Source organism: Acomys minous (genome assembly GCF_964271855.1).
Source record: "Acomys minous genome assembly, chromosome: 3".
NCBI classification, from domain to species: domain Eukaryota; kingdom Metazoa; phylum Chordata; class Mammalia; order Rodentia; family Muridae; genus Acomys; species Acomys minous.
The window spans coordinates 12,725,126-12,749,075 of NC_140485.1; the positions used below are offsets into that span (position 1 = coordinate 12,725,126).

Sequence of the window (23,950 nt, forward strand, 5' to 3'; positions counted from 1 at the left end):
GGAGGATAAGGAAGATGGGAGAGTGCAGTGGGGTGGTGACTGTGGACAGAGTATGGTCAAAGTGTCAAAATGAAACCCATTATTTTATACGCTAACAATGAAAATGCGATGTCAAATGTCAAATGTTGAGGAGACTGAGCTTAAAAGACATATAAAGATGGGAGCCACTCCGAGTGGAGGTCTAATGAGCCTGCCTAGGTAGTGTGTACAGAGATGAAGGTTTGGAAGGTGGTTTTGAGAAATTCTGGCATGGTTTGCTGTGGGTAAATGTTCTTTTTATGTTCCAACATCTATGGCTTTTCTTTTGGGGGTAAACTATGTCCCTTTTTTCTTCCAAGGGCATACCTCTTTGGGTAGTAGTCTTTGTGACTGCAACAGGGCTTATAGCCTATTAATATTGCACTGCTAAATCCATCTGACCAACAACCAGGCCATAGCGATGTGTAGAATCCCAAAAAGTTTTTCACTGTGGGTGAGTACATTTTCAGTCAGCATTCTGGGAGGTAAGACTGGATCATTTGTTTTTGTTTCCTTGTAGCTGAGACTAGAGTTCACGCAGGAGGAGGAACAGAGAGAATACAGACGCTGTTCTGTGAGCGCCGTGTGGGAGCCTGGGTGTGAGGCACCATTCCCAGTGGAGCTGCTAAGGCTCCAGACTTGCTCAGTTTTCCCTTTGAAACATTGGCTTCCACAAATCCCATACTGAATTGAGAGTGCTGACACGTTGGTGGAATATGACCTGTGAAAGAGACATGGAAGTTACCAAAACCACTGTGCTGTTACGAACGCTAAGGCTGTATCAGGGCAGAGGGAGAAATCGGAATGAAGTGGAAATGAATCTCCTTCCCAACTCATTCCTCGCACATAAGGATCTGGCTTTGCCTCTTTCCTAGTAAATGTAAGTAAAAAGGAAGGTTTTTTACTTATATTGTCCTCTATTCCTCCTCCTTGAATCTCATTGCCATGCTGGACGCCATCTCTTCTATCCAATTCTTCTCTTCCAGGAGAGCTGAGTTAAGCCCTCATCCTACAGGACTCATCTCATAAGCATTTCACTGTCTAAATTTCCTGGTTGTGTCTTATGTACTGTAAGTTCATAGGTTGTGTGAGGTAACATCATGTAGCTATACTGGGAAGGCCTATAGTTCTCTCCTGGGATGTCCAAAATCCTAGCATTTGACAATGTATTTTTTAAAGCTGAAAAAAAAAATCCCTCAGCACTAGCTTTTCTGCTTGTTTTAACAGGCTCTGAAAACTGTAGGTGTTCCAGGATGGAACCTTATGGGGATTAGAGGTTTCTTATGGATACCTTAGGTAGTTCTCATGAGATTATTATAAAAGCCAGAGCCTGGCCCCACCCAGTTTCTCTCTGCCTTTCAGGCTGGCAAAGTAACTTTCACTTCCCCATGTTTCTTCTGTTGGCATCTTCCATAAGGCAAGACAGCTAAGGATATTCTTCACCCAGAGCCTGTACCATGCCATTTGGACTTTGAGCATGAAAAACCATGAACAAAATAATCCCTTTTTCTTTATAAAGTTACCCTGACTAGAGTATTTCTTAACAGTTAGCTTCATGGTCAGTTAATATGAAAGATGCTCCAGTAAATACATGCCTGGGGTTACAGCTATTTTGTTTGTGTTTAATTTGAGTATCATGTGTCCTATCTCTAATGACTAAGGGTAGACTATGGAGAGGGCTGTGCTTAGAAATATCATACTTTATGGTTACTTATGCTCTGTCCTGCACTATCAAATGTTTCATATATGTTAAACCTTATACAAATACACGTTACATAATATTTTAAGTATTATAATAATCTTCCATTTTTTTTGGACAGTGACCAAGTCTGGTTTTGTAATCCATTGCTTCCTGACACACTAGTGTCAGGATTGATACTTAGTCAATCAGGATGTCACCAAGGCAAAGGAAACCTCTGGCCTCTTCTGAGAGTAGATGTAAGGATGCGTGTTGTGCAGAAGAAACTAGAGACACAACAGGTGTCACCAAGTTCCTGGGATTCTAAGAACAAGGGCCATTGGTACTTACTATCCCCAGGAGCTAGAAGAGTGGGTAGTCTTAATGGAGCAGAGGGGATAGGGCATCTGGTTGAAGTGTGGCAGGTCTGTTAGGTGGAAGCTGAGAAGTGAGACAGATAGACACAGCTGTTGTCTGGTATGCTGCCTAGGGCAAAGTGGCAAAGAGAACTATCCTGGCTTCTCCACACCTCCCTCTACCTTCTGTCTGACACAGGATCTCTACTCTTTGAATCCATCCAGAAACCAGATGATGAGGAAACCTGGCAAGTGCAACCTGGATCAGCTACTCCTTGTGATGCAGCACGGGGAGGAGCAAAGAAGATGCTCAGGGATTCCATTACCAGCACTAAATAAGCATATGCGGAGTGAATGAATAAAGTAAAGTGTACGCAGCTTAGGGTCGCTGGTTGACTCAACATGATGGCAGTACTAGCCTTTGACACGTTGGAAGGTTTAGATCTATAGGACAATGCACATGTGAGATACGTAGATGTCCCTACCTGAGACCTTATCTAGGCATGCATGGTGTGCCTGGCCTCTCCTGTGATGTCCTGTTGCTAATTATGCCCCTTCTGGCTGACTCTTTAGCTATTCAGTGTTGCCTTGGCTGTGGATCTATTCAGACATATGCAGAATACTTCGTGTATTGCTCCTTTTATTTTATATGTTGATTTTTATTAATTCCTACAAGGAAAGCTGTATTTTTCACTTTCCACTTCCTTAGGCAAGAGCTTGATACTAAAGCCTCAGGAACAAAGGCCCTAATGCTATCTCAGTTTTAGAGAAACAGAGGAGTATTTCAAATCATCAGGCAAATCACTATAAGCTAGGGGGTTCAGATTTGTGTATCAGTTCCTCTTCAAAGTCTTACCTACGAAGACATTAGTAATCCTGAACATCACATACACTAATGGTTTACGTGGGATAAAAGAAATCTCCCCTGGCTTGCAGAATGCAAACAGAATATTTAGTTCTTCCTTGTTACCCAGACATGGCTTGATGTAGTAATAACTGCCAAAGGACCTGAGGATGTTATTATGAGCCTCTTTAATCTGCACACATGTCCCATTTACCTTCATTTGTAACTTTCCCCAAGGGTCCATAGTTAAACAAGCAAAATCCATAAAAATCATAGTTTATGGAAATGGTAAAAAAAAAAAAAGTCCAACTGGCTTCTTACTTGAAATTGGTGTCTCTGTGTAGGAGGTATCTCAGCCTCCCACTTCTCCCCTTTTATACTACCCTCGTTGAATAAAAGATGTGGGTCTCTCAGGCATCAGTGTGGCTCCACATTGAACATCTTAGGTTGAAAACTCAATATAAGTTGCTAAACTAACTTTACTGGGTCCAATTCATTTGTACCTCGTAGATGTAATTCTATCCTAGAACATAGGGAAGAAATCATCTGTCTCTGATGTTTATGGCTTTCAATGTATAATAATATTAAAATTTGAAGAAACAGAAACCTTCAGTGGGATTTGTGAATTGCTTTTCCTTCTAAGTTGCTGCCAAATGAGCTTGCATTGCTGTTCTCATTCTTTCTTCAATTTTATATTTAAGGATGCATAAGACAAATTTGTGAAATCAAATTCATTTGAAAGAGAAAGCATGACATGCAAAATTGCCTTCTAGACCTTTGTCCTAAAACTTTTCGTTCTAAAGCATACCATTTGTAGCAGAAGCTGCTAGTACCCTACCCAGGTTCCCTTTGCCAGCTAGCCCATCTTGTGCTCAGCTGATGAGAGTGGAGGCTTACAGCTGCCCCCCTCTCTGGAAGATTGCTCTCATGTACTAGATTTTGAGTTTCCCTTGGCTTCAGGGCTGGCTGTGAGGCTGAACACTGTGCTTATGGGGGAACATTTGGCACAGGAGCATCTTTATTCATCTCATTGCAGACTGAAATCAGAAAGAATTGGAAATGATAAGATGTCAGGGCCAGATATAACACTCAAGGGCACACTCTCAGTAACCACCTTCCCTCTGCTTACATGAGCTAACCCTAACCTTCTGCCCAATGGTTCCCAATAAATCATAGCTGAGTACCAACTTTACATGGGCACAGGGCTAGTGGCCCTAAAGCTGGGAACACATCTGATTGTTTCCTGTGAGGCTGCTGTCCAAAGCCACTTAAGTATTATCTCTTCTTTACAAATGATGAAACTGAGTCTCGGGGGCTATTGGGACTTGGCCAATAGACCTGTAGTTAGTAAATAACAGCAAAGATTCAAATCTGAGTCTTTGGATAAAACTCATGCTTTCACTCATGACTCCATGGTGTAAAATCAAATAAACATCTTCTGCTGTGCCATGTACCCATTCCCAGCTCCTTCATGCTTTCCAGAGGATAGTTGGAATTGCCCCTGGCACTGAACGGCATTTCTTTACCACCCCCCAGCCTGTAGTTATTAGCAGGTGACTCAGAAATCCAGACAACCACAAGTTTCACTGATGTTTTAATGCACCCCTTCCCCATCCCTAGAAATTACTCTGAAGCTGGGCTTCATCTGAAAAGCCCACCTTGCGTGGCCCCTTTCACTTGCCTACCAAGTTGCCCTGTCTCTGGAGAGCACCCCTGTCTTGGGGGCGCTCCTTGTCTCAGTAGTTCTTCTTGTCGCAGGGGTGCTCCTTATCACAGGAGTGCTCCGTGTCTCAGGGGTGCTCCATGTCTCAGAGGTACTCCCTGTCTCAATGGTTCTCCTTGTCTCAGTGATTCTCCCTGTCTCAGTGGTTCTCCCTGTCTCAGGGGTGCTCCCTGTCTCAGTGGTTCTCCTTGTCTTAGTGGTTCTCCCTGTCTCAGGGGTGCTCCCTCTCTCAGGGGTGCTCCCTGTCTCAGTGGTTCTCCTTGTCTTGGTGGGTCTCCCTGTCTCAGGGGTGCTCCCTGTCTCAACAGTACTTCCTGTCTTGGGGTGCTCCCTGTCTCAGGGGTGCTCTCTATCTTCAGGGTGCTCCCTATCTCAGAGAGATTACTTGCTCTTCAGTTCTTTACTCAGAGGCCCTGACTAGGAAGCTCTAGACACTTTGATATTCTAAAAAGTCTGTTTCAACGTTTTATCCTTTAAAATAACAAATGTGTTTATTACATTTTTCTTGTTAAAAATAACAAATGTGTTTATTACAAAGTACTACATTTTTCTTGTTAAAAATAACAAATGTGTTTGTTACAAAGTACTACATTTTTCTTGTTAAAAATAACAAATGTGTTTATTACAAAGTACTATATTTTTGTTGTTAAAAAATAGAAAATGCTTGCTTCAGCAGCACATATACTAAATTAGGAATGATATAGAGAAGATTAGCATGGCCCCTGTGCAAGGGTGACATGCAAATTCATGAAGTGTTCCATATTTTTGGACACTTGACAGAGTGCCGTGAGTGTAGGGTAGCCCCGTCAGGCCACGGAGGAAGAGGCCATATATAGTACAGGCGACACTAGATAAACTAAGATTAGATGTTTGGGGAGGAGGGGTAGCCTTTCTAAGGACTAGAGGAGGGAGGGAAAGGGATGAGAGAAGGGATGAGGTTGGGAGTTGATAAGCGAAGGGATGGGATCGGGAGGGGATGGAGGAGGGGGTTACAATTGGGACGTAAAGAATTCAAACTGCACAACAAGAAGGTAATTTATATTCCTAATCTCACTACATGGGAACAGCTCTGAGACTGGCAGAGATACGAATGCAGATGCATAGAGAGGCCTCATGTTGGCCATAGATTCTTTGTGACCTAGTATTAGAGGCCACTCTTAGTACTGCATGAAGGAAGATTTGCACACGCCTTACATCGACTCATACAATGAGCAGAAAACTAGCTTTATTTGTTCTGTGCATCCCGCACACCTCATACAATTATAATGTTAGAACTGTATAATGCTTGTGAGAAATTATGTTTTTAGAACAAAATAACCAGACACTGATGCTAGATCAGACCTGACAGGATTCATTCCTCTCAGCATGATGGATGCTGACATCCTGCATTCTCCTAGCTCCAGCCCCGGATGACTCTGTTGCTGTTACCCATCAGATTTGGACGGCTTCCTGGACAACACTGTAGAAAACTTCTGATCCAATTTGGACCACCATTTCGATCTCCTATTAAGTCTGGAACCTCTCAACATTTAGAAACTGGACCACAAATGCAATCCCTGGCTTGCTTAACCGTTTTCTCCAATCTTTTTGGGCCCCTTTCAAGATGTTATTTGCCCCAGTTCAGCCTAAGGAAACCTTAAGAGAATGACACCTATTCCCTCTAAAGCGGGGGAGGGTCGTATAGCTTTCTGTTTGTTCTCTTGGTCTATAAATGCTTATTCTTATCGGGAAGTGGTCATAAGTCATTATTTGTCTTATATAGAGGAAAAAAACTGGATGAAACTCAGGGATGTCTCTCTTTTCCTTTATCCTGCCTATGTAGGTAAGGAGATGGGAGCTGAAAAGAAAGAAAGGGAGGCATAGGAACATAGAGGGAGCATAGAACAAAAGCTGGATGATTGGACCTACTCCTTAACCCAAGGCCTGGATTGTTACTCATAATGAAGGTTATGTCTAAGTCACTGGTATAGAATTAAGTACAAAAGATGGGCACGTCAAATACTTGTGAGATTTTTAGCACAAGAATATATATCCTAAACCTAACAGATAGACATGACTCTATCGATATATGAAATAAAATAGTTAAATAAGGTCTTCAAATGACTCAGAGACACACAGAATATGGCATTTAAAGATGTTTTTATAACCTTAAATTTCTTGGACAACAAGACAAGTTAACTCTTGACAACGCCCAGCTGACCTCAATGAAGATGATGAGCATCAAAGAGCCTCCTTATAGAGATGGCTTCAAATGTGGCAAACAAGCTACTGGGCAAAATGTCCTCAATTCCTGCCACAAACAGAATTCTGCCTAAAAATGGGCAGCTTAGATGGAGGCAGAGTCAACGGCCGCACTCTGCCAAGACAGAGTAAGCAAGTCCTCAATAGTTCTGGCCTTGAGAATAAGTCTGGCAGAGATATTGGGTCTGAAAGCCAAAGATGAGGCTCCAACATTATAGAGAGTGTTAGGTGACTGGTCAGGCAGTAAACCGCGTAAGTCAACTTGTTCATTTAGGAAGCTGCTAACCTGCATCGCTGGTGCACTCAGGAATTTAAGTTTTATTCCTTCTCAAGTCTCTGAGGGGCTTTGAAGGCCAGATAGTATAGTTTTACAATCAAGTTTAGTTGGTTAGGGGATAAGGTCTTTTTAGATCAACATAAAGAAGTTAAGTTATCAGAGTTGAGATAGGATAGATACTGAAATTCATTCAGAAATTTAGAGCCAACAAGACAGGAAGCACATTTACTTCAAGCTAGACAAATACAAATAGCCAAACCACTATGAACGTAACATTTATAGAACTCATGGTTCTCCCTGCCGTATGTGGTTTGTTTTATACATGTGTAATAAAATAAATGTATTTTAAAAAAGATTATAAGTGAAATAATTTCACATCAATTACCTCCATTGATTGGGAAAAATAAATTCCTTTAATGTAAAAAAAATAGAAAATACAAGTTAAGTCAGGATAAAAGAGAAGCTAAAATACAATTTACACCCCAGACCCCACAAACCCAGAAATTCTTAGAAAATTTCCATTTACGTATCTCATAATTACAAGTCTGAGGTGCTGTACAATCCACGCAGTTATTGTTTTGTGTAACTTTGACAGACTTTTATGCCAGTAAAGCTTCCTCTACAGAATGATAACTGTGTTGCTCACACAGACTGTCCTACTCTAGTTTTGGAAGGCGAAACCCAGCTCCCAGCTCCTGGTACTGCTCCTGCTGCTGCTGCTGTCCATGAGCCACTCGCTGTAACACCAGTGCTTTCTCAGGGACCAGCAGAACTCTGACTTTGCTGTTTGGTCTTGGTGTTAAGCTCCACTTGAAACTCTTTCACACATAGTTCCTTTTCACATGCCCTGAGCCACTGGAAGGAAAATAAACATTGCGCATGTGGGGGCCAGAGTGCTCACAGGACCGGACCATACCCTTTAGGTTTATGTGCAGTAAGGGTTAAGTTTCTACATGTCTTTGAAAAGGAGATGAAGGTCTGATACAGTATATTCATTTCTCTTGTTCCTGAGTGAATAGGCATTTCCCGCACATTCAAGAAATAAGGAATCCTGTAGCTTCTCCAGGAAACATCTTTGTTATTAGGAGTTGAATTTTTAATGGTTTTCACTGGCAGAATAAGGGGCAATATGAGTTACGTAATAAATGATGTTAGTAAAGATTGATATAGATGAGGAAGCCTTTTCTTTTGCCCTTTTAGGTTCAACACCTGGAGTTTGTGAATAGCATATAATAGCAGAAAAAAATATTTTCATTTACATGTGAGTATACCTATTGCCCCATAGTGGTAAGAGGCTCAAAGCGGCATTAGAATTAAAATTTTTAATTAAAAGATTCCTGCATATAAGTATTTCACCTGCATGAATGTAAGTGCACCTTTGGAAGCCAGAAGAGGGCAATGGGTCCCCTGGACCAGGAGTTACAGACAGCACAGCTTCCGGTCTGTGAAAGATTCTGGAAATGGAACCCAAGGTCTCTGCAAGAGTCACAGGCTATTTTAGTCAGTTCTGCAGGCCAATGATTTGAGGTTTATTAATACATCTACATCATGCTATTCTCCACTAATGTGTACATTTAATATAATATAAATTGCAGTAGTTAAAAGCAAATTTAAAAAAAATAGGTAAAGGGGAGGAGAAAAGGCACTTGCATGAACCAAAAGCAAGTTGTTTGGAAAACTGGCATTTCAAGAAGATGAACAGGAGATAGGAAGCTTGTGACAGTGTTTGTCTACACTGTGGTATAGAAACAAGTGATCTCTGCGTCACCTTTCGGGCCGTAAACCTCCCCTAGGAAAGTGACCTGGAGTAAGTTTGCTTGTTCTTGCCCTGCTGTAAAAGCTTAGGATAGAAGAGGAGTTTATGGCTGATCAATAACCACCTTGGGTTCACAGTTGACTCCACAGTTGAAGCCTATCAAGTAGGAGAAGAATGTGTGCGCACTCTGACTAAATTACCAAGCATAAGGGAAAAGAGAAAGCCTCACTGCATTCCATGCTCCTGCCACCCATCAGCTTCCACAGCAGACTATTCCCATTGCAGCCACGAGCCAAAATAAACCTTTCTTTACTTAAGTTGTTCTGACAGATGTTTTGGTCTTAGTGAGGCAGAGCAGCTAATAGTTCCATCCATCCATCCATCCATCCATCCATCCATCCATCCACCCACCCACCCACCCATCTTTTTTTACTGGTCCTATTATCCCTGTCAGAACCCTGTCACGTCTTCTTTCCAAATCAGAATCAGCTCTAAAGTTTAAATCACCCTGGGTACTTAGGTGGCTTCGTGCTGTTTTTGTTAATGTTGCTCTATAGTATAGCTTGAGATAGGCTCTTGTTACGCAGCCCAGGCTAGCCTCCAGGTTGTAATCCTCTGCCTCAATAGTGCTGTGATTGTAGACATGTGCTACATATGCCTATCTAAAAAAATTTATAGGTGTACTTTCAAAATCACTATTGTGGGTTTTGTTTTCAAATGTGGTTCTGGGGATTGATCCTGGGCCTTGAATTTGCACTAGAATAATTTTTAATAAACATATTGGAGCACATCTGGTAAACTGTGACAATATTTACAACTTCCATGTGGCCAACTGCACTCTTAATGAAGGATGGGCATTTATATGGATAACCTGCCATCATTGCAAAATGAAAGAGAGCTGTTTGATACAACTCAGGATATTTATAGCTGGTACAGCAAAAAACTGATCTTTAATAACAAATTCTTAATGAGTGGAATGCTTCGCTTTTGATGGAAATACATACTTTCTCCAAACTCTGGACTCTGGGCCACAGAGCACTTATCCCAGGAGGCAACTGCTGTGACTTAGTTCTTGAAGGATGCCTCCAACGCTTGAGCTTTCTCCGTGATGTTCTTCTGGAAAGGCATCATGAAGTCTTCAAAGTCCACCTCGTATGTGAACCTCTCCCTCCGCAGTTCTCTCTTCCTGATCAGCTCTGCTGTTGTGGGTTCTGGACTCCAAATCTTAAATAAACAGCCAAAGTCAAGGCAGCTGTTATCCTCATGGCCAGTGATTTTCACCCTCACACATGTTTTCAACCAAGCACATGCTAGGAGAGGACTCTACCCATGAGTTACATCTCTAACCCACAGTTTCAACCCAGAACTATCAAGTACACTTCTCAAGTACATGTTACACTTTTCCTCCATCTTGTCACCTTTGTGGCTTTGTGAATATCACTATTTCTGGTGAGGGCCACCTGAACAGAGATCAGAAGTGCTCTTCACTTCCTTCTTTAGTTACCTCCCGGCCAACTGCTACCTAGTTCCATGATATCAAATTACAAGATGAAAGGAATCAGGGCATCTTTTATGTCTAGTGTAGAGGTCAAATTATTTTTGTAATAAAAGGCAGAAAGTACTATTTATTCAGCATGGCTGGATTGGTACTGCAAAAATAACTCCTTTTACCACACGTCTCCACCTATTTAAGGGAAGATATTCTAGGAGACTAGAGAGTTTGTTCAGCCTTGGTTATATGAATATTCCAAGTAGTATTGGTAAGGACTAGGGCCTGTATTGTTACAATACCAAGTGTCTATAGAACGTGATGACTGAAATGGCTATAAGGAATGTCATTGACTGAAGAGCACTCCAGTCCTCTAAGGAGAATGTCAATATTAGTATAAAATAGTAACAGATGGAACCAGATATTGGTTGTTAAGAGTTGGTCTTACTGAGATGAGTGTGGCAGAACATGGCCAGGGGACCACTGCAGTAGTAACTGTGGAAGACGGACACTAGCATTTGTTCAGATAATGTGTGGAGTCAGCATGAGTGAAACTGACGCTATGCACTCTGCCATGTTATAGAGGCTTCCCCAAATACTTACCCTTTGTGGGTAATATGTGATATCATCTTTCTTAGTGTAACCACTGGTAATCAGTGAATTGAGGTAAACCACATTATCCTTGGGTACTCTCTTTTCCTCTGGTACTGCAGGCATAGCAAAAAGTGATGACAGTGTTTCCTGGAAAAAAAGGATTTTTAAAAGTATAAATGGCTAAAATCAAGCATTCTCTGTTATCCTTTTGTTTGCAGTTTACTTTGATGTTAGGAAAGAAGGAAAGGGATAAAATTTGAGATAAGGTAGAACAGTATAAATACTATATCTGTGGGCATGGAGCGATTCTCGGCTTGCCTTGCTCGTCTTCACGTAACAACAGAGACAACGAACATGAGTTGTTGAGATCTCTACCCCTGGCCTATGGCTAGTCATAAGAGGGACTAATAAAATGATAATGTAGGCATAGTAGGAGCTGCAGTTGGTGGAGACCATATGGCCACATCCAGCCCACGAGTAGAACTCTGTCTCTTCCTCCCAGTGCCTTTCCCCAGCTGCTTTCCTACTGTCTACGTTCCCCCAGCCCACAATGTGCTGGATTTAGAGCTTTGATTTCTTGGCTCTCGTCAATTGTTTTCTGCCTTACAAGGATCTCCGCTGAACCACTTGCTCCCCTAAAGAAGCTTCCAGTTTGGAAATGCACTTACGACATCCTTACTAACAGTGATGTCTTCTTCATTGTCTTTCCCCTCTACGTTTGGGTCATACCACTGAATTTGTAGAACTCGGGACCACGTGGATACAAATCCAATTTTTCAATATCCTAATCATTTGACTGAATCATTTGTATTTCGTGTGGATTCTACTTACCATGCATATTTTATAATCTTCAGTATTTCCCTACATATATCTTTGTACTTATTGCCAAGGGTACACATAGCATGGCATTTTCCCTTGTTGTGCAATAGCATAACGTAATGCCACTTAGATGTTAAGGGTTTCCTATTATTATTTGGTAGCCAGCTTCATTTTGTTTTACCTCTTCCTTCTTAATGTCCACGGGTTCAGCCTTCAGCTTAGGAAGCTTGCCTTTCATCTTTTGATTATCCGTAGGTTTAGGCAGGTTATCTAGCTTTTCTTTTATCATATCAATTATTCTATAGTCAGCATACTCTTTTGCAATATCCATGGCAGCATGTCCTGTTTCAAACAAAAATATAAACTGAAAGTTACAATTAAGCATTTAATGATAACCCATGTAGAAAACCCCAGCATGGTAGCAAATGGCAGTGTGAGTTCAGGGCAAGATGGAGATTCTCCAGAGATGAACGTCTCACTACCACATCCCAGGGCTTCAGGAGGCACTTACTAACACAACTTCTCTCTTAAATCCCTTAGCCATGTACCTTAAAATGTTAGTGAGAAATGTTATATTACATTTGGAATACTAAATTGGTTGTTGTCCCTCCGCCCCTGTCCCTGACACGCATCTATTTTGTCATGATTATTGGTTTTAAATCGTTCCTTTCTATGTTATGAGGAGGTAAATTCCAAATGGCCTGGGAAGCGGTGCTCAGAAGTAACCTAGCAGTTATTATTTTACCTTCAACATCATCCAGCAATACTATACCAATACAAGGTAACCAATGGTAATACTGTCTGTGGCTCAGGTATAATACAAAGAATGTGGTCTTAGTGAGCCCAAAGCAGTATGAGTTCCAATTTTTAAAAAGACATCTCAAAATAGTGTTGGAGCATGCATGTTTTAGAGCCTCAAGTTAGGAATTTGTCCAATTCTAAGGGAAAATATAGGTTTGCAGTCTATAGATGGCCATTTATTATGAAATAAAGGCTTTAGTAGTGACAATCTAAGTGTGACCTGCAAAATGGTCTGTGTTAAGAACTAAAAACATGAAATTTCTGCAGAAATCAAGTGTTTAGAAGTACATGAACAAGGCCAACACTAATAGTGATACTAGCTTGGACAGGGGAAAGTAGGAGGTCTCAACCCTACACACACCACTCCAGGAATTCTGAGGGTGGGAGAAATAGCCTTCCCAAGAGAGAGCACACCAAATGGTCATGCCTGAAAACAGATAAACAAGTAACATTATATAGACTGAGTAATCTGTGTTTGTTTAGGAAGGTGGTGTGTGTGTGTGTGTGTGTGTGTGTGTGTGTGTGTGTAACAAGAGTTAAAAAAAACAGGTCATGAATTTGAAAGAGACTAAGGTAAGGGAGAGTATATGAGATGGTTTGGAAGTGAGAAAAGGAAGGAGAATGATGTAACTACATTATAATATTTAAAACTTATAAAACAAAACTATAAGGACCTTCACGTATACTAATTTTGTTATAGTTAGGTTAACATCAAAGATAAACTGTTATATGCACTAGAAAGGATTATAATCAATAATGTTATCTTAAGCTTAGCTTGTGTATATGCAAATACACTGATTTTATACTCTCTATGTTTAAACACACAAATTATCAATATATTTCTGTCATTTTGGTCAATATGCAACACGCATAGTACTAAGGTTTCCTTTAGTCATTAGCCAAGGAAAGCATAAAATAAAGGTTAGAAAAAATTAGTTACAGCGGTGTAATAGAAAAACTTCTGTCATTTGAACCTAATGAATAAAAAGAACTTTGGGCCTGTAGTTCATGGCTCCTTCCATTTTATTACCCCAGAGAGTTTTTCTTTTTAACTTTACAAATATATCACATATCAGTCCACAAAGACTGCAAACATAAAAAGCTGAGCCTTTAACCAATGATTGGAACATCAGACATATTTCCCTAACACTTAGTGAAAGCTGATGTTTCTGTTAGTACCAGGGAAGCCATGTTTCTACAAGGACAAATTCGACAGAATTTGCAGTTTAAAATCAATCTACTTCCCCCACCCCCCCCCAACCACTGGTTAATACAAATGCATACCGCTTCTATTTTCAATCTGGAATTTGGCACCAATGTCAAGTAGGTATTTTACAGTGTCCAGCCTACAGCTTTCGATGGCCCTACTTAGGGGAGTGGAGTTGCTGATAGATGTGGCATCTACTACAGCTCCAGCCTTAACAAGAAGTTCCACAATGTCCTGCTGGCCAGCGTGGCATGCGAAGTGAAGGGGAGTCCACAGAAAATTATCTGTTGCATTGACATTCGCCCTGCATAATAAGACAGACACGCTAATGGAGAATTTCAGTTGTTCCACACACTGAAAAGTCAAAGTAAAGAATTTCACAAAGTTTTACCCTTATAAAATTATCAATCAGAAGAGCTCTGAGAAAAGTAAACTGTGTAAATTTTCTTATGTTTCCTTATGTCCCCAAATACTTTTCTTTTGTTTTGTGTTTTGATTTATTTGGCAGACTTTACTTCCTTTGTACATATGTATGTATGTATAAGTTTGAAAAGTTACATTTCAAACTGGGGATTCCATTTTTTGCAAAGGTTAAAATCAACGAAAATTCTAAATCTGTGTCAATGAAGGAAAAGCTGGGCAAAAAGATAGCATGTACATTATTCCACTTTGTGTCTACTTTCTCTGCGTGTTCTGATACTTAATTGATTACTCTTTATTTTAAAATCTAAGCACTGTAATGAATTATTTAAAATTTTAGTCCTCATTAGAACTTCACTTCTCAACAGTTTTTACTGTCTTTTAATAATATGCAAATGAATGTCTTTGACGTCCAACACTGTATCAACGTTAAATGCCTTTCCTCGAGTATTTGTAATAATTGTATTCAAAGAGCATTACATATTTTAACTTGTTTAATAATCTATGAGTTTGGAGCTGGGTCCTATTGGAGTCATTGCACACTTGCAGAAACAGAGGCATAGAATTATTCAGAAACTTGCTTCCACTTACATAACTATGGCAGAAGCAGCCATTAGACTCCGCAGTAGTTTTAGCTTTAAGAGATAAGTGAAAAGACCATGCTTGAATGATATTTATTATGAAGCAAGGCAGTCTCTGCTGTCTGGGAAATGGAGAGGTACGGATGTCTTCTGTCACTGCGGCAGTCACCCTACTTGTATTTGTTGTGGCCCTCCATGAAAGAAGTGGCCCTCCATGAAAGAAGAGATGACTCCACAACATCTCTCACCATCTAGGTATGACCCGATGGCAAAGCCGAGTTGCCCAATCCCTAGCAAGCAGCAAGAGTAGGCAGCTAGAAGACGTCTCCTCCCCAGAATGAAAACTCCTTGCCTTCACTTTGTGGTCATCTTGGTGGGCTACTGTCTCGGTGCACCTACCATCCCATGTCCCCCTTTGCCTGCATCCTCTTGTCATTCGGGTTGTCCATTGCGGGGAATGGGGCGCAGGGGGGCGGGGGGGGGCTACAACAAAACCCAAAACCTGAAAGCATACCCCTTTTCAAGAAGAAACTTGACCACATCAATGTTGCCGGTGGCGCACGCTGTCATGAGGGGAGTCTTGTAAAACCTGTCCTTCGTATCCACAGGCACTCCTGCTTCAAAGGCCTTTTTCAGAGAGGCCAGGTCTCCCGCCTTGGCGATAAAATTAATATTTGCGAAGACCTTCCCTGGATCATCCATGTACCACTTTGAGTCGTCCTGGAAGGGGTGATCAGGCGGGTGGTCCCTGTTGAACCTGCTGCAGTCGGTGAGGTTCTGGTGGGTCTCGATCATATAGTAGGGCGGGCCTCCATCTGGCCTCCTGGGTAAGGCGTTCTCCGGAATGGTGCAGATTGGGAGAGGCAGAACTAACTTGCCTTTCCTCGGCCTTTTGCCCAACCCCATTTTCTTTTTCTTAGGCGCGAAAGATCCTAAGACATAATTCTTACCTAAGTATCTGATTCCCTTAAAGAACTCATTTATGTTGACCCCACCTCCGCGGCCTTTTTCGTGCATTTGAGCGACGGAAATCAACTGATCCGAGGTGACAAAGTCTTGTCTCTCCTCTAGGGTCACTATGAAGTCATCTTTGCTGACTACGCCATCACCCCTGTCCACCAGGGAAAAGGCTTCCCGTAGGAAAGCCTCATGCTCCACGGACCAGTCGTGCAGTCTGAGAGCCCATAGTGGGTTAGGATTTTTCACTCCAGGCTTGGCGAGTTTCGCCGCAGTCAGCTCTGCTCGACGAAGTTCTTTGCTAGCCAATTTGAAACCTCCGTCTTTCGCTACAGCTCTGGGGGTTTTATGCTCCAAATTTTTCCATTTCAGATTACATCCTAAAAGGAGGAGGCATCGCTGTTAAGACTGTGCCAAAAGTTATTTGCTTGGCCCCACAAAACGACACTCGCGACTTAATTTTGTGTAGTCAGTTTTGTTCTTAAATTTGATGTATGAACACATTTAACCATTTGTAATTCTGCAAACAAACAGCAATTCATTTTCCTGAGAGCTTCACGTGAGTGAATTCTAATAGACAAGTTTACAGTATGTATCTACTCATATGTATGCATACCTGTAGATCGGCAACTTAGATAAAATTAGATGTTTGCAACAAGTATCAGTGGGATATTTTCTGGGGAGATGATGCTAAAAGGGAAAGAGTGTGGGTATCCTACAATAAGTAAGGAAACTCTGGATCCAACCAGCTTGCACAGGACTCCATTATTTCACAATACAGCAAGATACCTGTTTCTTTTCTTTTCTTTTTAACACAAAGCCTTTTACACGCTAAAACAAGATTTCATGTTTTCTCTATTAACTGAAGATAATTCATCCTAATTTGCTGTTTTGTCATAAGATGGTGAAAACCCAATGTGTTTAATGAAAGTTCAACATTCCAGACTAGTGTTTTTGTATAAGATAAACATTAAAATTCATTATTTTAACTCCTTACTAAAAGAAAAAAAAGTAAAAGTCTGAACATGTCTAACTATATCAGGAAATATTTATTGCTACCAAGGAGGCTATAATGCATTTTCAGGTATTAAAAATCTATTACATAAATAAGTCCATCTATTATGATGTTCTTTTTGGTTTTTAATCTAGAGGAGGGCTGGGCAGCTGTTCTTCCAGCATGACATCATGAAAGCATAAAGTGGCTCTGAGAGAATAAGAATCTTTATTTCTTAGGAGGAAAAGATGCCTATGATCCTAGCTTTGTCAGACCTCAGAGGTCAAAGCATGCTCATCCTTCTGTGTGTTGTGGGGAAGAAAGAGGACAACTAGGAACACAAGCCACCCTTTTCCTCCAAAAAAGGAGAGAGGAGAAAACTGTCAACAATGATTTTCAAGCTCAATCTTTATTGGAACTGTCAAAAATATATATTTATACTAAGGTTAATAATCTTAATTGTAATAAATACTTCATAGGAGTATATGAAAATAGAAGTTTTGGAAGTTTTACAGTAAGCAGTTTTAAGAACCCTCATTTACTTAGAAAGGGATAGGGGACATCCCAGGAGGAGTTCCACAGCATGGCGATGCCACAGACACGCAACTGCTTTTGACTGACTGTTTTGCTTTGTCTCGGATCCCAAGCAATTACACCTCTCAAGCTAGTTCCTTTGTGTTCACCCCAGAACTGGGGGATAAGAGATTTTAGAGCCACTTTAGCTTGTCACCCCAGTAGCAAAGCCTTTTTATGGTTAAAAATCTGGTATTCCCTCTGACCTTGTCCCTCTGACCTTCCAAACACTCCCCAGATCACATAGTGTGTTCAGACCTTGGTTTTAGGAAAACATCTTAGGTTTCATCCAAGAAGATGTGTTGTTTCTCTATGCCTTGGCCAGGCCTTCGTGCATAATCAAAGCTTTGGTCATTTGCTTCTCAGGGATGGATCCCAGCATTTTCTACTTGGGTATATTATCAATGGAGTACAAATACGATTTTGTCCCAGCAAAAATCGTTCACCATATTAGAGATGATTGAGACTGACTCCGCCTTGAGAGATTACTAATGTTTGGAAATCTACATTGTTAAAAGTGCAATGTCAGAACAGAATGTTGACAGTGACAGATGTAAAGTAAGATTAGTTTACTGGGCAAAACTTGCATAGGACACAGTTTTTTTTCTTATTTGTTAAAATAGTTTAGTATTGAGAGAAGTATGACTTAATGAAGTAAAACCAGATTAACTATACTATTAATTATATGGGCCTGTTAATCATATATATTAATGGTTCTAAAATTTATCTCTGGAGGGCAGCAAAAGAAAATACTGTTTTACTGTATAGTTGTGGGAAATATTTTTAAATTTATTTTTCATAACCTAGAAATAACATAAAATTCAACAAAGTGCAAATGTATTCTACTGGAGTTAAACTTTGGATGCACACTCAATTAGTGGGTAACTGACCAGCAGCAGTGCATTTATGTTGTTCAACCTGGCTAGCCAATATTTCATTGTAATGATTCTCTAAGCTATCATGTGCACTAGATAGTAACTAGTTCTTTAGCTTTGAGAAAATCTATACATTGAATGTATTTTACACTTCAAATTTTCATAAGTCTTTCCATTTTATTGTTTCCCATAAAATATTTTCCTTGTAACTACAAATCACCCAGAAATCCTTTTTAATTTAACATGCATTTTAAAAATAACGTAATTAAAATTTCAGATAATAAAAATATTTTCAATGTTTGTATTTCTTTAGATTGATGTTAGGACTCTTAAAATAAGGATATTAATCAAGTATAAGCATTTTTAAATTTGGTTAACACATGAAAATCCTTTTGGATTTAAGTTTTAATTCCTCCCATTACTAGATTCATAATTCAATGAGCAGCTGTGTGAGAACAAAATTCAATTTTCATCCTACATTGGATGAGGATCAGTGACTAACAATTATACAGGTAGGTGGCAGGCCTGAATTATGTCATCACTTGTGACATGGGTAGACCACAAACACCTTAAACAAAACTATCAGACAATTTTACCTCGCTGAGCTAAATATTTACAGCAATCTGCAAAGCCACCCATAGCTGCAAAATGAAGCGGTGTGTTACCATCCATTCCAATCAGCCCCATGTCACCATTGTAGGCAAAGAGAAGCTTCAATATCTGCAAAATAAACAGAGAAAACAGGAATGCTCAGTTACTACACGAACATTGACTTGTGCAATCCAATCTGTTGTCTATTACCACATGTGGGTTTTGAAAATTTGAACTAAAATTTAATTTAAGTCCAAGTCTTTAGTCTTCTTAGCCACATTCAAAGTGCTCAAAGGCCATGAGTAGGCTAATGATGCGCTGAGGTATAGAAGGTTTTCATCTCTGCCAAAAGTTCCATCAAGCAGCCTTGACACAGACAACAGGAACAGCCAGGCATTGCCACTTTGGTGAGTGTAGACAACTTCAGAAAGCATCAGAGCATGGCAAATTAGATCAGAGCAGCAAATTCTTAACTCATTCCAGATTCTACTGTTAATCTGTATTTTCATTATACAGAAAAGGCATCATGACACAAACAAAGGTCCGGTGTTAAACCTCAGAAAATTGAGTAAAGGATTTTTGGTTGTGATTCAGGATTTTACAACGTAATATAGCATTGATTCTTACACTGTCCCTTGCAGTGCCACTGGATCTGTGAGCTATGTTTGTTAAGGGGTCAGAAGTTTAGACTTTAAAGTTCAGGAGCATCACTAGGTGCACAAGCAACAAAGAGATGAGAATGTGATGACATTGTCCTCTCCATAAGTAGATCACATGGGGCTTGAAGATTTCAGTGGCTATCAGAGGCATTACATAGCATAGTCCTAGGTGGCAGGATTTTTGTGTTGGCTAATTACATAAAAAATATTGCTAGTAATATTCAGTGTCTCAGTTAACAAATATATAGAAAAGTTGCCAAATGTATAAAACTGGTGAAGAGACAGGATACATTGTCAGAGATAACTTTTTATATCTGGGAAAATCAAGATAAAGCAACATAAGTAACTTTGAAAAATACCTGCCTGAGTATAATATACATGAAAAAGAAAAAAGAGAAGGCTTTAACAGCCAAATTTAAAGCAAAGAACAATTATTACATCAAAAAAGCCTCCTTTGGCAGCAAAATGAGCAGCATGGTGTCTATCATTGTCAAATGTGTTCACTTCGCCTCCTCTTTCCAATATGCCTCGAACTATCTCCAATACCCCTTCTCGTGCTGCTTCCATCAAAGCCGTGCGCCCTGTGGACTGGACACAAAACGGATCAAATGCTGTTGACGCTTTTATGCAGAAGCCTTCATTAGTACAAACATGACTTGAATTCACTGGATGTTGCTTTATGCTAAGACGTTTAACGATATACATTTTTATTGGTATTACTTTCAGGAGATGCAGCACTCAGTCAGGCCTGTGACTATCTGAAATGGACTTTTAAAGCCAGAATCAAGTTTGCTCTGCATACCCCTGTGAGAATGCCATGCGATCAAAATATAAGTCTACAAAGAAAGCAGAGTATAAAATGAAAAGGCGAGGGGCAGAGCAGCACGCCAGACTTAGGCAGCATTTGTTTTCTAATGAAAAGAAAATCTATTTCTGAATGCCTGGAAATAATTACAAAACTGAAAACCCCATATTAGCCAGTTGAAAAGAGGAATAAAAATATATGTGAGAAGCAACAGGATTTTCTTTCTACAGAGATATTCTTTGTCAGGTGCCAGTGATACCATTTCTGCTTGCTATAATGATATTTTGACAATATGAATAACATGGACCAACTTCCAAACACAGGTAGCAGATGAAGTATAGTGTGGCAGCAATATAAAATGAAAGTGAATAGAGACGAGAAACCTATGAGCCAACAGAATGTTATTATGTCTCTCCCTCCCCACGAACGCCTTTTCCCTTCTTGTTTTGTTTGAGAAAGTCTCAGTATGTAGCCCTGCCTGGCTTAGTAGGTGTAGATCAAGGTGGCCTTAAACCCACTGACATCTGTCTGTGTCTGCCTCTTGAGTGCTGAAACTAAAGGCATGTATGCCACCATGCTGGGCTGCAATTTTATCGTGACTAAGTGCAAAAACCAACCAACCAAAATCAAAAAATCCCAACAGCAAAAAAACCCCCAACTACTTGACTGTGTAGCATAGTAGAATAAAGAAATATTAATTGCAGGGAGAGTCGTACTGTGTTGATAGTATTAGGGTTGGCTCCTTTCTCCAAAAACGCCAGGCACATATCCTTCACGTCATGCGCTTCTTCACAAGCTTTGAGGAATACTGGCTTTCCTTCATAGGTGACATTGTTGACATCTGCGCCATGGTCTAAGGCAATCAGTGCACATCGATGATGCCGTTTGGTGGGTAAAATGCAGTAAAATAACACACCTGTAGAAAAATAGTTCTGCAATGAGAAATCCTTGTCCAGTGCCAAATGGCTAGCCCTGAAAACACAGATAAAAGTGACATTGTATAGATTCAGCAGGTTGTATTTAATATTATATACATATCTACAAATACATACATGCATACATTAATCACTAATGAAAAGGGGGTCATGAATTTAAGGAGAGTGGAGAATAGGATATGGGAAGGTTTGGAGGAAGAAAAGGGAAAGGAAAAACACTGTAATTAAAATCTCAAAAGGAAAAGAGAAAATAATTAAAACCCCTCTCTCTTTATCTATCTGTCTGTCTGTCTGTCTGTCTGTCTATCTATCTATTTAACTACCTACTTGAATCTGGCAAGAAAAAAGGAGGATTTAAAATTCCATGAGCTATGTCTTTGGCAGAGCTGGAAAACAGCTACAACTAAATCTTACAGGACTTGTACTGGGGAAGGAATGGATCACGCATATGGAGTCCTTTTTGGCGCTGGGATTTGGCAACTTACAGTCCATACTCCATCAGACCCTTCAGATCTTCAGGGCTGTGTGTGTGCCAGGAAGTTCCTTAGCTATCCTGAGTTCCATTTGAACCCATGTTTATAGGGAGCAGGCTCTTGATTTCACAGCAGTAAGAAGAAAAATCAAAGCCGCTCGGCCATTTTGGTATAGCTCTTTGTTCCACCCAACAGAGGAAAATGCTAAATCATTGCACTTGGGACCCAAAAGATACTCTCCATCAACATACTCTGTGTTAAACATGTACTGTAATATCAGATATTGTTACAATCCTGACAGAGTGGTGTTAATTAAGGTGTATATAAATACGAGTCAAACTCCAAATTGACATTGTAATGAGCTGTCTCCCAAAGAGGCTTCATTCATAAAAGAACTGCAGCCTGAAAGAAGCATGTGACCATGAAAGAGAAACCACAAAATCATAGGGGAATGGATAATAAAAGGCAGGTAAAAGAATAGTCTTAAAAGACCACATTTATAAAGATGATTGCCTGGCCTGTTTTTATATTAGTGAAGAAACAAAATATAACTCATTCAAAATTAAAATGCAAAGACAAGCACCAAAAAGAACCAAAGAGAATAAAAGACAGAAAGAAAAAAGGATTGAGCCAGCAGAACCTAGAAAAGAACATTAAGCTCTGAAAGTCAAATTAGAAGCAGACAAGGAGGACAAGAGCCTGTCCCAACTGCAGTCAAAGAAAGAGGAAAGTTACAGAAATGACAGTTACAGAAAAGACATGACTCAAAGAGAAGCAAAGATGACTTCACACATGTTTTAGTAACAAAGGACAAAATACAACAGAAAAACCACAGAGGTACAAGGACAATTTTGTGAAAGAAAAACCAGAATCTCAAGATCAAAAGGGAACACTGAACTTCAGAAAAACTTGCCCAAGAACTATTAACATGAAGAAAAGCCAAGTGAAGAGGTGTTTTATGGACAGAAACTCAACTCCTGTCTAATGAGAAAAGTGAGGTTATTCCTATGACTTTGTATGGCAACATTGCAAGTAGGATCTTTTAAAGGGGGGCTTCATAATGTCACAGAGAAAGAAAATAGAAAAAATGATACCAAGTCAAGCTGCTGATCATATGCAAAATCAACACACACACACACACACACACACACACACACACACACACACACACACACACACACGACTAAGCATATAAGAAATAAGTGAGAGTCTAACAGTAGATCAAAGTGTGCCTAAGAGTCATCAATCTCTTCAACCATTGAAGGAAAGCTAAATTGCTAGAGGAATTCTAGGTACAGACAGAGATAGGCAACTGAGTAATGCTGGGAGCAGGAGAGGTGGTCCTCCCTAGGGAAGAGCATAGCAATTGGTTGTCCAGTGCCAAATGATCAGCCCTGAAAACATATATACAAATAGCACCATATGAACCAAAAAGGTTATGTTTAGGAATATAGGTATTCCTATACATGTGTATATATGTATTCATGCATGCAATAACAACTAATGGAGAAAGAAGCCGTGGAGTTGAAGGGCAGTGGGGAGGGTTATATGGAAGGGGTGGGGGTAGGAAAGGGAAAGGAGGAGTACTGTAAATACATTATAATCTCAAAAAAATTTAAATAAGTTAGAGCTGACCGAAATAACATATCAGAGAACCAAACCAAATTGAACTCTGAGTGTAATACTAGACTAAATCTACTACAACAAAGCCCTAAGGCGCTTGTGAAGTGCATTATTTTATAACTCACAGCTCAAAGCCTACGGAGTAAGTCACATCCTTTTAATGACACATTTAAATTCTCCATCTTTTCTTGTCCTGTAGAAATAACATGCAATCAATCAGGAAACAGGATGTCAGGGAGTATCCTAGAATAAGCAAAGAGCTGGTCCCCAGCTGAAGCTGTGTCAGCCAAGTGGGGCTCCTCCAAGGGGGAAGACAGGGGCCTTGTGTTAACCATGGATCATGTGTGAAAGCACATTGCATTTATTTTACTTCATATTTTGTTTCTCCCGTGTGACTTATATTATTTTTTCCATATGTTCATATTTCTCAGAACTTTATTAGCTTAATAGTAGTTTGAATGGGTATGAATATTACCCACATGGCTGTTGTATTTGCTACAAATATTTATTTGACCTTGTTCTTAATTTTAGTTTGATTTTAAAAAATTCTATATTCTTAGATTTTTATGCTATATAATGTCTCATTTTGATATATTCTGTCTGATTTATATTTCGGTTCCAATTTAAGAAATGAGCTTTTCTTCATTACAGTGTTTTTCAG

General features: G+C 40.0%; 1 protein-coding gene across 15 annotated transcripts in view; it reads right to left on the reverse strand.

Annotated features, from left to right (window-relative positions):
* Positions 1 to 630: 630 nt before the first annotated feature.
* Positions 631 to 23,950, reverse strand: part of ANKEF1 (ankyrin repeat and EF-hand domain containing 1) — a 29,493-nt gene continuing 6,173 nt past the window's right edge. For 7 of the 15 annotated variants that reach the window (XM_084776161.1, XM_084776154.1, XM_084776159.1 and 4 more), the window contains 8 exons: positions 20,975 to 21,174; positions 19,892 to 20,041; positions 18,800 to 18,923; positions 15,319 to 16,141; positions 13,881 to 14,107; positions 11,977 to 12,137; positions 10,986 to 11,123; positions 9,313 to 10,117 (listed from right to left, as the gene is read on the reverse strand). In XM_084776161.1, the coding sequence (XP_084632287.1) occupies positions 9,959 to 10,117; positions 10,986 to 11,123; positions 11,977 to 12,137; positions 13,881 to 14,107; positions 15,319 to 16,141; positions 18,800 to 18,923; positions 19,892 to 20,041; positions 20,975 to 21,174 (1,982 nt within the window). In that variant the 3' untranslated portion in view covers positions 9,313 to 9,958. Of the gene's footprint in view, positions 740 to 7,562; positions 7,993 to 9,312; positions 10,118 to 10,985; positions 11,124 to 11,976; positions 12,138 to 13,880; positions 14,108 to 15,318; positions 16,142 to 18,799; positions 18,924 to 19,891; positions 20,042 to 20,974; positions 21,175 to 23,414; positions 23,483 to 23,950 lie in introns of those variants that run through there. The other 8 variants (XM_084776157.1, XM_084776155.1, XM_084776165.1 and 5 more) reach the window with 4 other exon arrangements.